The sequence below is a fragment of the Megalops cyprinoides genome, chromosome 25, assembly GCF_013368585.1.
Source record: "Megalops cyprinoides isolate fMegCyp1 chromosome 25, fMegCyp1.pri, whole genome shotgun sequence".
NCBI classification, from domain to species: domain Eukaryota; kingdom Metazoa; phylum Chordata; class Actinopteri; order Elopiformes; family Megalopidae; genus Megalops; species Megalops cyprinoides.
The window spans coordinates 17,584,518-17,596,956 of NC_050607.1; the positions used below are offsets into that span (position 1 = coordinate 17,584,518).

Below are 12,439 nucleotides of genomic sequence, written 5' to 3' on the forward strand. Positions count from 1 at the left end.
TCCTGAGCAAAAGATGAAATGTACATCAATTTCTTTAAATGCTACAATGCACATTATACAAAGGGTATTACAGATGAGACGAAAAGTGAAGGCGATGGACTGCATGAGTTAGCACAGAGCTGAAAACCATTTAAAATAAAGTAGAAAAGGTTAAGACTTTGCTGCAGAATGCTAGTGGCATTAACAGATGAAAGTAAGGCAGTGGAGCTTGCTTGACATGTCAAGGTATGATCAATGTAGGTTTTAATATATAAACCTGTGTTTAAGGTATATTGATTGTCATGTTTAAGTCATTATTAATATTTGCTATATAATATAATGCTATCCATTTCATATAGTCATGGAATGCAAGTTTGTGTATGTCATGTTATTTATATCACTGATGACAAAATCTCTAAAATGATGTGACCCTTTGGAATGCATTTACTTTGTTAACTGTGGTAAACCTGTATTTCTAAGAAAATATGCAGTAAGTACAGTATTAAAGAATACTCAGACAAGTCGATCTGAAAACATATTTTGTTAAATATGTTACAATGGGATAGTTGGCTAATGTTCAAAGTTACTTCAATGACTATCAATTTTTATTTCGTTTGCTACAGTTTTGGTACGGTTTTAAAAACATAGGCCCTATATTTTATGATTAATCATAGTCAACATATATTGGAAACAAAACATTCATGCATGAAAACATTCATGCATGAATCATAGCAGTTATTTTTAAAACCAGTGAAACTGCATCAAATTCATAGGGGTATGCAGTAAACAATTAATAATACAATTTTTGTAAAGATAGAATGTCTGAGAATTATTTCATCTGTACTGCTGGATTCTAAAAGTGACTTTTACTCATTTACAAAGCTGCGCCTCATGGCAGACACAGTTAATAAAAGAATCAATATTTACTTTCCATTGCATCACATTTTGTTATTTAAAGTAAGTGCACAAGCATCTCACATAACTGCAATGCCAACCCTGCAATGAGACCATATAAATACGAGGAAGGTGAGTTACGCTTTGGTAAGGGAGCCAAGATGCAGTCTAAAGAAAGGGGTATTCAGTCTGCTGCAAAAGACAGCTAGTGCCTCCGCTGTCCTGACCGCTATGGGAAGCGCATTCACACACATCACGGCCAGAATGGGGGAAACAACTGGGACGAGTTACTTGGCTGGTGTGTACGGTCTGAGGAGGGGGATACCTGATGATGATATTTCATGACATGAAATTAGTATTCAGAATCCTTTAATACAGGGGTGCTTCCAGCTATTGAAAAGACCAGGGGCTAAGTCAAGTTTGCCTGGGGCTTGTCTTTTTTTTTTTTTTTTGAAGAGAGATCGGCATCGGTAGGTTGGGGAGGTTATATCTACCTTTATAATAAATAAATATTATCACACCTTCGGACACTGCAGGTTAAGTCCCATTCTGTTACACAGTGTGTCTATTGTTTTGCTATAAACACCTCCTTTTTCAGGGCGAAAATATTCGGGGCTAGGCTTAAAATATTCGGAGCTATGGCCCCGAATGATCAGACCTAACAACGCCACTGCTTTAATATTAGCATTGCAGTCTGTTGTCTAACTTATTAAAAGGCAAACACAACACATACAATACCAGTCAAAGGTTTGGACATTACTTTTTAAGATAATGGATAACATTCATTCAAAGACATTGTGATCTAAAGACTTACACTTAAATGCTTGAAATTAGTTTCTTAGACAAATATAAATAGTGAAGTTGATGCCTATGTATGAATTTCTTTCCAAAAAGTTTTTATTTTTTGAAAATATTTTTGGCTACTTTGAAGAGTCTAAAATATAAGAGAGTTTTGATTTGTTTAACACTTTTTTGGTCACTGCATAATTCTATTGTTATTATTTCATAGATTTGATGTCTTTATTATTATTATTATTACTACTATTATTATTTCTAAAATGTTTACAATAGTACAAACAAAGAAAAAGTAGGTGTGTCCAAATTTTTAACTGGTACTGTATATAATGAGTCATTACTATTTTGTAACTAAAGGCAATGCGCAATACAGATCTGTGGTTTCTGTATAAATACACAGGTTGGTCAAACTGAACACAAATCTACACTAACAAACCTGTCAGAACATCTAACTCTAAACCTTATCCCAACCAAAACACCAACCTACCACCAACTGAATTCTCATCCAAAACAAGAAAGGAGAGATGTCATATTCTTCCCATACTTATTCTACACTTTTGTAGTGTTCCAGACCTCATTTTCACTGCCATTCAACGAGTGTGAATCAATAAATTAGATATACATTATTCGCGTGCAGTGATACTTACTTGTGTAATGCCAGTGCAGTTCCAGAGAACCAAATATAATACGTTTGACCTGTCCTTTACATTTGTTTAATGTGTCAACTGTGTACAATAAAAGTATTTCCTTTAATATGATTTATTTTTCCATTAATTTGAACCATTATCGTGGCTTATCAGATAGGGCAGCCCGCTGTTTAGGGGGGCCCACACTGTTATCAGCACAGGCACGCTCGCGGCCTCTCACCGCTCGCCCTGATGTGTGCAGTAGCTACGCTAAAAGCGCTGCTCTGTGGAAGGTTAAGATTATGAGCTGAAGGTGGAAGTTTTGAAGCTGATAACGGGCAGCACCGGCGGATATATAAGGACCTCCTCCGCGTGGACCACTTCGTATCCACCACAGGAGACGGGCAACGCAGAGACGACCATGAAGTGGCTCTTTGTCTTGTTGGCGTGTGCGGCGCTGTCAGAGGGGCTCCACAGGTGAGGCAGTTCTTTCACCCATTCACTTTGCACTACAGTCCTGTGCGGAGACCCACTCCTGCAACATCTCTGACCGCAGTGCCATTGACATAACTGTGAATTGCTGGTTCAGATTTCAAATAGCAAACGTTACTGTTGTACCCGAAGTGCAGACACTTTGGCATGTATAAATTCACATTCAAATGTCAATTATGAAATGCAGACAGGTCAAGACACCATGAGTGAAAAATAGCCAGGTTACATCGACAAAAATATGGCACAAAAATGTGCTTTCAGGTGATGTCTCTTCGGTTGGTTAATTATGTCCCACTGAGCTGTCTCCTCAAAGGGAGAGCTCAGCAAAGCATTCACTGGAATCCAGGAGTGGTTGCTCTGAAAATGTTTCACATGCCGGCCAAGCTTATATTAGCTATAGAGCTAGCTATCGGTATAATACAAGGTTCATATACTAAGTGTGCATGACAGTTTCACGACGTTCTGTTTTTTTTTTTTTTCTCGTATGTTGTACCTGTTTGATCGACACTTCATACACCAAATCTAGGATATAATATCAGTAATAACATAAGGCCATTGCCCACAGCACAGTTTAACTACATAACAGGGCCGATCCACTGACCGCACAGCTGTGCACATCTGCTGTAAGTCTTACGCCACGGACATAAAAATAACACACGACACAACTGGACAGCTGTAACAGTTTTATTTCAAGTGGATGGTTCAGAACATCAGACATGACAGTTGGCAATGACTGCTGAATTCAGATGCGCCATATGCTCATATCAGGCACATTCTCTCCCGCAGTCGTAATTACTGCAGTGCCTTCCGAGCCACACTCTACCCACGTCACCCAATCAGGCCATTATGCCTTCCATTCACAAGCCCACCATACATGCACAGCAGCTAAGATACTGATACAGATACTGAATAAGACCAAGATATCAGTGGTGGACTATACTTTTTGATTATTTTGGATTATTTCATTATTTTTGATTTCTACATCCCAGGGTCCCTCTGACGAGGTTCAAGTCCATCAGAGAGCAGCTGAGGGAGAAGGGCATTCACCTGCCCTACACTGACCCTGCCTTGAAATACCAGCCCTACAGGGACTACGCCACCGGTGTCGAGCCCATTAACAACTATGCTGACGTAAGTCCTGTGCCAGCTGCATCTTTCAGCTACAAAGCTAGGTAGGGGCTGGGGGGATGGGACACAGCAGGGAACAGGTATAGTAGAGGAAACAAGGGTCATTCCCTGCCACTGGTCCTCACACAAAACTCTGTGTGTGTGTGTGTGTGTGTGTGTGCTTGTGTCTCCTCCTTAGACCACCTATTACGGTGCCATCAGCATCGGGACTCCCCCCCAGTCCTTCCAGGTCCTCTTTGATACCGGCTCTTCTAACCTGTGGGTGGACTCCGTCTACTGCAACACCCAGGCCTGCAGTAAGTCCTGTATCTGTCCGACACAGGGAGAATGTGCTAAAAGAGTTTCAAAACTAACAGGATATATTTCAAAAGCTGGCAATGTAGCAAAGGAACATTCAGATACTTTATTCTTTATGGATATTCATTCTGTTACCCACACTTTTGAGTGCTGGGTTTGCAACTGATTTCTCCTGTTTGCCTTTCCAGCGAGTCACACCCAGTTTAACCCTTCACAGTCCTCCACCTTCTCCGGCACTCGCCAGACCATCTACCTGCCTTATGGTGCTGGGAGCCTGTATGCTGTCATTGGCTATGACACTGTCTATGTGAGTTTGCTTTTACAAATGTACACATACATTACTGTACCTGTAACCAGGTACCTGCAAATAGGAAGTATAACCATGGTTTCACGGTTCATGTTCACAGGTCGCTGGTATCACCGTCACCAATCAGGAACTTGCTGTGAGCACCAACGAACCTTCCCAGCCCTTCCTGTCGGCCCAGTTTGATGGCATCCTGGGACTGGCCTACCCTGCCATTGCGGATGGTCAGGCCACACCTGTGATGGATACCATGATGCAGGAGAATCTTCTCCCGCACAACATATTCGCCTTCTACCTGTCTCGGTACTGCTCTGTTACCGATCAAGCATACTGATCCCTTTAGCTGTCCTTCACTTTGAGCTCAGCACCTTAACTAAGAGCCAAGACAAAAGAGATAGCAGGTGTCCCTACGCTTGGGCCTCACTTGGAGATGGATTGATGTTACAGCCTTATACTCCTCTTTTACCATTAAGATCAATGAGCCTACTTTTTTATTCTCACAAATAGATCACTAAGTATTCAATATTTACTGGCAATCCTTTCTATGTAGTCTGTTCTTAATTAATAATTGTGAAGCACTGTCATTTTAATGCAATACAACAGATAGACACACCTTTTAACTTGTTTTATACAAAGTTGAATTCATGCTTCGTAATATGTTGGGTCTGTTTGTGTGTTTCATAGGAATGAGCAGCAGGGCAGTGAGCTGACTTTCGGAGGTGTCGACACCAGCAGGTACCAGGGTCAGATCTACTGGACTCCTGTCACTGCTCAGACCTACTGGCAGATCGGCATCGACGGGTATGTTTCATTTGGGTCACGTTTCATTTATTCAAACTGTGTTTGTTTTCCATCTCTTCATCATGTTTCACTGCAGTGCACCCGCACAGAAATGAGATGCTCCGAAGGGATGGGGGTCGGAGTTCCACTGCGATTGTTTTTTTTTTTTCCCCCCACGCCTCTTACTCTGCTGTTCTGACCACTCGCAGGTTCCTGGTTAACAACCGGCCGACCGGCTGGTGCAGTCAGGGCTGCCAGGCCATCGTGGACACCGGCACCTCCATGCTGACCTGCCCTCAGCAGTTCCTGGGATACGTCATGCGGGGCCTTGGAGCTCAGCAAAACCAGTATGGAGAGGTAATACTGGCCGCCCATAACCTACATGAAAACAGTGGACCCTATGAAAGCAGTGCGATTCTGTCATTGATGGGAAGTCCTATCTACTTTTAAACTGTACCTTTGACTTGTTATTAGGCTGTCGGAGCACTCTGCACAATTGATGTAGACTTCCACAGTTTCAGCATCACGTGGAAACGCAGTCATGTATGTTTTGGAGGCTCACCTCTTTATTGTTTTTCACGTTCCAGTATGTGGTTGACTGCAATCAAGTGAACAACCTGCCCACCCTCTCCTTCACCATCAGTGGAGTGAACTTCCCCCTGCCTCCCTCTGCCTACATTATCCAGGTGAGTTCTCCACCAAACATGTCTTTTTAAAACGAGGACTGTAGTGGTGCCTTTGATTGAACACCCCCCCCCACACACACACACCCCCTGTCTTAAAATGGCTGCTTCTCTGCTTGCTACTATTCACTCATTCTGTTCAATCCCTTCACCCCCCCCAGCAAAACCAGTTCTGTATGGTGGGCATTACCCCCACCTACCTGCCCTCTCAGAACGGCCAGCCCCTGTGGATTCTGGGAGACGTCTTCCTGAGGCAGTACTACTCTGTCTACGACCGCACCAATAACCGCGTCGGATTTGCCTTGGCTGCCTAAACCTCCTCAGTCTCTGAAGCCCACTGTAACTTGCTCCTACCACCCCTGCCTCTCCTAGGGACAGTGCTCCAATGTGACTCCACACTTAATCAGTTACTGCAGTAGTAGGGAGATAAAAACAGAGACAAATGACACAATTATATTTACTGCTTAACTTAATCCTCCCTCCTTGTGTATAATTTCTTTAGTAACGCCTTAAGTAGGATTTGTGGCCTTTTAATTAAAGATTATCTCAAAGGTCCCTTGGTTGTGTTTTGATTATGACGAAAGAATTATCATCCTTGGCACTCTGAGCAAATTGCCACAAAGAAAAGCAATTCCATGAAGATTTCCCAGTCCTGTTGGATTTTATGAGGTTGCTATTGACATAGTAAGACATACATCTTCAGTCATATTTCCTGGTTTCATATGTTCACAAGTCTATTAATTCATGATACATTAAAATGATCACAGAAGAAACAAGAACAATACAATAATATAGGTACAAATCAGCCAGTGGTGCAATAAGTAGCACTAAGGCGTTAAGGTCAAAAGCAATATTAGAATAAAAAACAACAGCTTACAAAATAGTGCTTAGCAACTATCCTTAAGAGTAACAAAGCTGCATTGTTTATAACTGTATAGCCTAACAATTATGTAACAAGAAATGACAAGTAGTATATATATCTATCATATAATTTACTGTTACAGGCAGTCCAGTAAATTGTGCAAAGAGGAGACAAGGATTTTTTCAGCCAAAATTTAAATATACAAGATTTTTATTCTCAGCAGACTTGAGTCTTTTAAAATCAGACCAATAGAATTCTGATGTTTTTTTTAGCTGTTGTGCATTTAATGCCCTTGAAAATGGTGACACTCCAATTCCCCCACGTCTCATATGTACAACATAGTTCCCATGACAGATAAAAAGGTGACGACAAGGTGCATTCTCTTTCTAAGTGGCTCTGCTCAATTATCTACACTCATATGTTGCCAGTTTTTCAGTGCAACACAATCTGACTTGTGAATTATGCTCTCAGGCCTATTTCCATCCTTTTATCTATTTATTCTGTTATGAGAAAAATTCAGAATACAAATTCAACAAACATTCTGTTGAATTAGTGCCTGCTCTAATACCACTCATGTTTTCATTCATCGATTTTTTTCAAGTTGTGTTCAGTTACGGCTAAAACCAGCAAAAAGCTAAAACTGTAGTTTTGCCATAGCTAGCTTGCAGAAATCTGTGGACTCAAGACAGAAGTCACATGTAAGTGCTTAGCTAATTGTCCAACCTCAATTCTAACCTTAACCCGTATAAGCTAAAGAGCTAAACTTGTCTGTCATCCAGGCAACTTCTGCCTGGAGACTCGGTGCTTAAAAATCTTGGCATCACACTCCTGAAATCCCTAAAATTCTTCCAATATACAACACCTGGGACCTCTTAAGAGGAGAGCCAAATCACGGATTCCCTCAAGGCATGGGGGGGGGGGGGTATGGTATGAAAGCAAGTGGCAGGGAGAATCTGAGGAAAACATTAGCCTTAATGCCATCTTATCATTTTCGCTCGCTGTGCCACGGTTTCAAACAGCTCCCCTCAATGTGGAGGAAGATTTCTTTTCCAATTACTCTCCTCAATGGAGGACTGAAGGCTAAACTGCAGAAATCATTAAAGGCCTTTTTTTTCGCCTGTGCTTAAAACAGGCTGTCAGAAAATCTGAGGATCATTGCTTTGGTCTGTAAGTCATGCGTGTGGAGTGTCTGCATGTGTGTCTGTCTGATTAAGGCATTACTCACAGCTAATGTAATAAGAATGCCAGAAAAGGCATGCATTTCACTACAAAATGGAATTAGTGTCATGCCTAAAGCTGTTGCTTGCCAACTGTGGAAAAAAAAGCCAAATTCCTTCATTTTCCAGATTCTTGCACAAATGAAGGTTTCCATTCCATGCATGTTTTAGCCACAGTTATAAGCTGTGCTTGAGGACTCGGATGGATGCGCACGTGTACTTCAAATAATGAGCTACACATTTGCATTTGATGAAATGAACAAATTTTTAGTTATTTTTAGTCATAACTTTAAGAGCTGTCCAGGGTACCAACAGTGAAAAAACAGTGCTGCACAAGTACACCAATTAGCCATGCACAGCCACAAGCTGCACATTTAAATCAGAGGAGTACTCTAGGACAGCCCCATACCTCATTCATTTGCCCAATTTTCCAAACATGTACTGTTTTAGCACAGAGAAGTTACACACCATTCACAAAAAGCACTCCTCGCCTTGCTCCAGTGCTCAAACGCCCGAACTCCAAAACGTGAGTCATTCTGTACTGAACGCAACATTTGCAGGAGTGCCATTGTTCACTCACAAACAGCTCTAGTGGAAGTGTATAGGAGGAAATGCCATCTTATCTCAACAGTAAGAGAAATCTCACATCAACCACACACAGTACTAGTCGATCACAATCACTTTCCTCGAAAATGGTACCTATAATACTGACGTGTCATATATAAGGCCTACTGTGTCCATTTATAATCTAAAAATCTACAGAGGACCCTTAGCTGTTAGTGAGTAGGCCAGGTGTTTAGATGAGTGCAGTGTATGCGTAATACCTCCTTACCTGCTTCTCATTCTGCATGCGGAGTAATGAAGCAAGGCTTTCAGTACTACAGGATACAATCTAACACACAGCACACAAACTATTACCAAAGTACGGAACACGCTGATAGATGATAATTCACTTTGCTGGCGAAAGAAGAAAACATCTGCATGCATTTCTTTGATAAAAACCTCATCTGCTCGTTCAGGATAACGCATTAGATGACATAATAAACATGTTCAGCCATTCAGCTGTGACAGCACAGACAGACGTGTGCTTTAAATGCCACGCGGTCCATACCGAAAGCCTGTGCCATCATGTAATAACCTGCTTTCATGACACCGGAGCTGGCATTCAGGACGTCTGGCCGTGACATTTAGAGGGAGAGAGAGCGGAGGATCGCCGCCCCCCCGACGGGTCGTGACGTCGGTACTAGGTGTTCTCCATGACTAATCCTCCAGGTTTGCAGTCCCGCCATAATCTGCCGGCCAGTACGCACAAGGCGCCCCGCTCCCACGACCGCCCATCCACTGAACAATCCTATTAATACAGCCCTATGGGCAACACTCCAGCGGGAGCCAATCTCAACAGGGTGTGTGCACATCTGGACTTTGCAGAGGGATTACCTCTGAGAGGAAATGCCTTGAGCTGAAGATTAATGCAGGTTGTCGGGTACCCGCTGCCTCATTCAAATCAATTAATTCTGTTTGCACGGTTACAGATGGAGCCGAATGCGGAAGCTAATGGGTACATTTGTAACCAAGGGAAAAAAAAAATGTAGCTGATCGCGTAGCATGGCCTCTTACGAGCTGAAGCTCAGATACAGCGCGTGGTCTGTTGCATCTGTCCTGATGGACTTTTAACCTTCTCAAATTGCAATAGGAATCGATGAGGTTGTAACAAACACCAAGAGATGCATGTGAATGCAGCTCCGTCGGTCAAGGGTGCCATGGGTGCACAGCCAGCAATGGGTAATTACCCTCTTCACCTTTCTGCTGGGTAGACATCAGATCAGAACAGAGCATAACAATGCACTGGTGTTGTAGAGGCTTTAAGGACACAACCACCTACATTGCTGCAGTGCTGAGGAGGACATGCGGTAAAGTGTGCTGGCGGTAACATGGCTTCCAGCTTTGCTCCGAGCCAATCGCGCTCCACTACAACACAGAACATCAAAGCAGCTCCACAGCTGCTGCTGCTCCTGCTGCTGCTCTCAGAGCTACACGCTCCGGGTTTGTGGAAACGAGGTGTTCACGTTCGCATACGATCACAAGCAGGCGTGATGTAGCGTAAAAGCCAGCGTTTTGCAGGTCATGGGAACGTGACCTCCCGCATTAGCGGTTATTGACAAAGCGTCACACGCGAACTGTGTTGAGCTCAGCGGTTACTGCCAGGTCGTGTTAACTTCAGTTTCTGAGGTTTGAGGGTGTGCTGCACGATGCGGCTCGGTCTTCAAGGGGCTGCTTTGGTCACGTGGTACCGAGTGACACTCAGCACATTGGACCTGCTCCCATCCTGTTTCCACCAATCGCAGCGGACCTTCTGTGTCTACTCATGTTCCTACCAGCACACATGCTATCAGGGGGATGTAGCTACAGACGCCTCCATATCAAAATGGTCTATTGCACACTCCGGACAGATACAGCCTTGCTCTGGAAAGATATGGCAGCCAGCGAGTAGAAAAAGTGGTCATGAGATCTTTTTGCTAGCGGTGCTTTGTTACGATATGCGCAGACATCCACAGGGGAGCCTGCTTAATTAATGAGGATGAGGAAAACCATCTAATGATCATTTCATATGTCAAACACAAATGTGAATCCTCAATTATGAACACTGCGGGTTCAAGCGAATGCTTCTGGCCCCTCCCCCCCTGTTTTTCAGGGCAGCCAATCAGTGGGTGATGTGTGCATTTCACCTCAACGTCTCAGCAACGCAGAGGGACGCCCTAAGAGTTCCATTTAGCACAAGCTCATCAGCACATGACAGAGGCATTTAAGTTCCTGGTTTCGTCTCTTGGGAGAAGCTGTTTACTCCTGCTGTGAGCCAACGATCTTGAATCCGAGAACCAGGGAGGTTCTTGCGCAGCCTGACAGAAAAACCACGTCACCCTGCTTTGCTGTTGCTATGGCAGCTGAGTGCGCTTAGGGAAAATGCACAGGATGCACCAATAAACAGGAAGGACTCTGCCACCGCAGGCCACGATTGGACCAAGTCACCTGACTTGTTTCTCTCACTATTGGCTGTCATTGAATGGGATGGCCTCCTGTGCAGTGTCAATCCAACCTATAATGTGCTGTACAGTGATTGTTTTTGTATTACAAAAGGTTACACAAGCAACAGGGTAACCTCCAACAGGGTCAATACCCTTCATACTGTATGTTGAATCCAATGCCAGGCAGCACAAATTAAAAGTATTACTGCCATGGACAGCCTTTAAGAGGCCTTGGGAAGGCATTAAGCAATTGCTGGCAGAAAGTAATTTTATCATGCTCTTTGGTAGATGAGAAGAAGTGTGACTCACTGTGTCATCGTGACTGATTCATTGCACCACAAACCAAATCATGTCAAAGAAATTCTAGATCAGAGGAGCTGTTGCTATACTACCAGACAGCTCACAGGGATACCAAACAGCAGAACTTCTGACGGGACAGAAAACAGTCTTCCTGATATCTCTGAAACGTGACAGGCAAGCAAAATCTATGGTGCAATAAAGACATCAAAAACCATTCCGGAGCCTTTCTGAAGCAATGCCCCAACACTGTCATGTACTTTACTTTCCAGACATTTCAAAACATGAACTAAATTAAAAATGCCTAGCTGGCATTATGTCATTAGTTTAAGGACAACTCATTTTCTGTGATCATGCAGCTAAAATCTTGCAAGGGACAGCCAACCGCTGACAGTGGCGATTGAATTACACTGCAAAACAACAATTCCTGAAATAAATCACTAATAATTACTACCATAATGAACAAAACAAATTATTGAACGAGCAAAGGAGCAACAACCAAGGTCACGGGACTTGCTGATCACATTACCAATCTAAAAGTGTAGAGACAGAATGCCGTTCATGTGAAGCGTGAATAGTAATTAAGAGAACACTGTGACCATCGACCACCACTCTTTCAATATGGAAGGCTGCATATGATAACACTCAACACTCAGCACTGTAGGCAAAACAAGCTCAAGCCTCACTTTGGTCTGTGGGGTAGTGACATCACATTTGGTTTCACCAATGAGCTTTCCTGCTTAATCCCAGCCTTGGGCCCTGCCGCACATGCTCCTGCACTAATTAAGAGTTACCGAAATCACTGGCCAACAATTAAAACCAGTCTCATTAATTCTGCATGTTTTCATCCCTGATAGCTGCTGCTGCACTGTGATCATGCAATACATGTACAGCTGAAGAGATTAGTTATTGGATTTATCCATATTAATTAAATTATCTGCAGCATTAAATGTGTTCCCGATTCCCATAGAGCACCTGATTTCATATGATTTAAAGGGACGTATGAGTGCTGTGACTTCCTCTGTCCAAACCAAGCCCCCACGCTAGTGACGCTAACAGAGC

General features: G+C 43.1%; 2 protein-coding genes across 2 annotated transcripts in view; one reads left to right on the forward strand and one right to left on the reverse strand.

Moving 5' to 3' along the window:
* The window catches only part of LOC118771782 (C-Jun-amino-terminal kinase-interacting protein 2-like), a 59,500-nt gene that overhangs the window by 39,178 nt on the left and 7,883 nt on the right, over positions 1-12,439 (reverse strand). The window lies entirely within an intron of this gene.
* Positions 2,716-6,292, forward strand: LOC118771785 (gastricsin-like). The gene is made up of 9 exons (XM_036519816.1): positions 2,716-2,771; positions 3,776-3,917; positions 4,093-4,210; positions 4,400-4,518; positions 4,619-4,818; positions 5,200-5,316; positions 5,505-5,652; positions 5,883-5,981; positions 6,140-6,292. Exons 1-9 carry the CDS (start codon positions 2,716-2,718, stop codon positions 6,290-6,292), a joined length of 1,152 nt encoding a protein of 383 aa, XP_036375709.1.

What these genes read in the sequence shown, in the direction of transcription:
- LOC118771785 (XM_036519816.1), top strand. Translation starts at nt 2,716, where the DNA reads ATGAAGTGGCTCTTTGTCTTGTTGGCGTGTGCGGCGCTGTCAGAGGGG. An exon ending in CCATTAACAACTATGCTGAC is followed by an intron (nt 3,918 to 4,092) that starts GTAAGTCCTGTG and finishes TCTCCTCCTTAG; the next exon opens with ACCACCTATTACGGTGCCAT. An exon ending in TTGGCTATGACACTGTCTAT is followed by an intron (nt 4,519 to 4,618) that starts GTGAGTTTGCTT and finishes TCATGTTCACAG; the next exon opens with GTCGCTGGTATCACCGTCAC.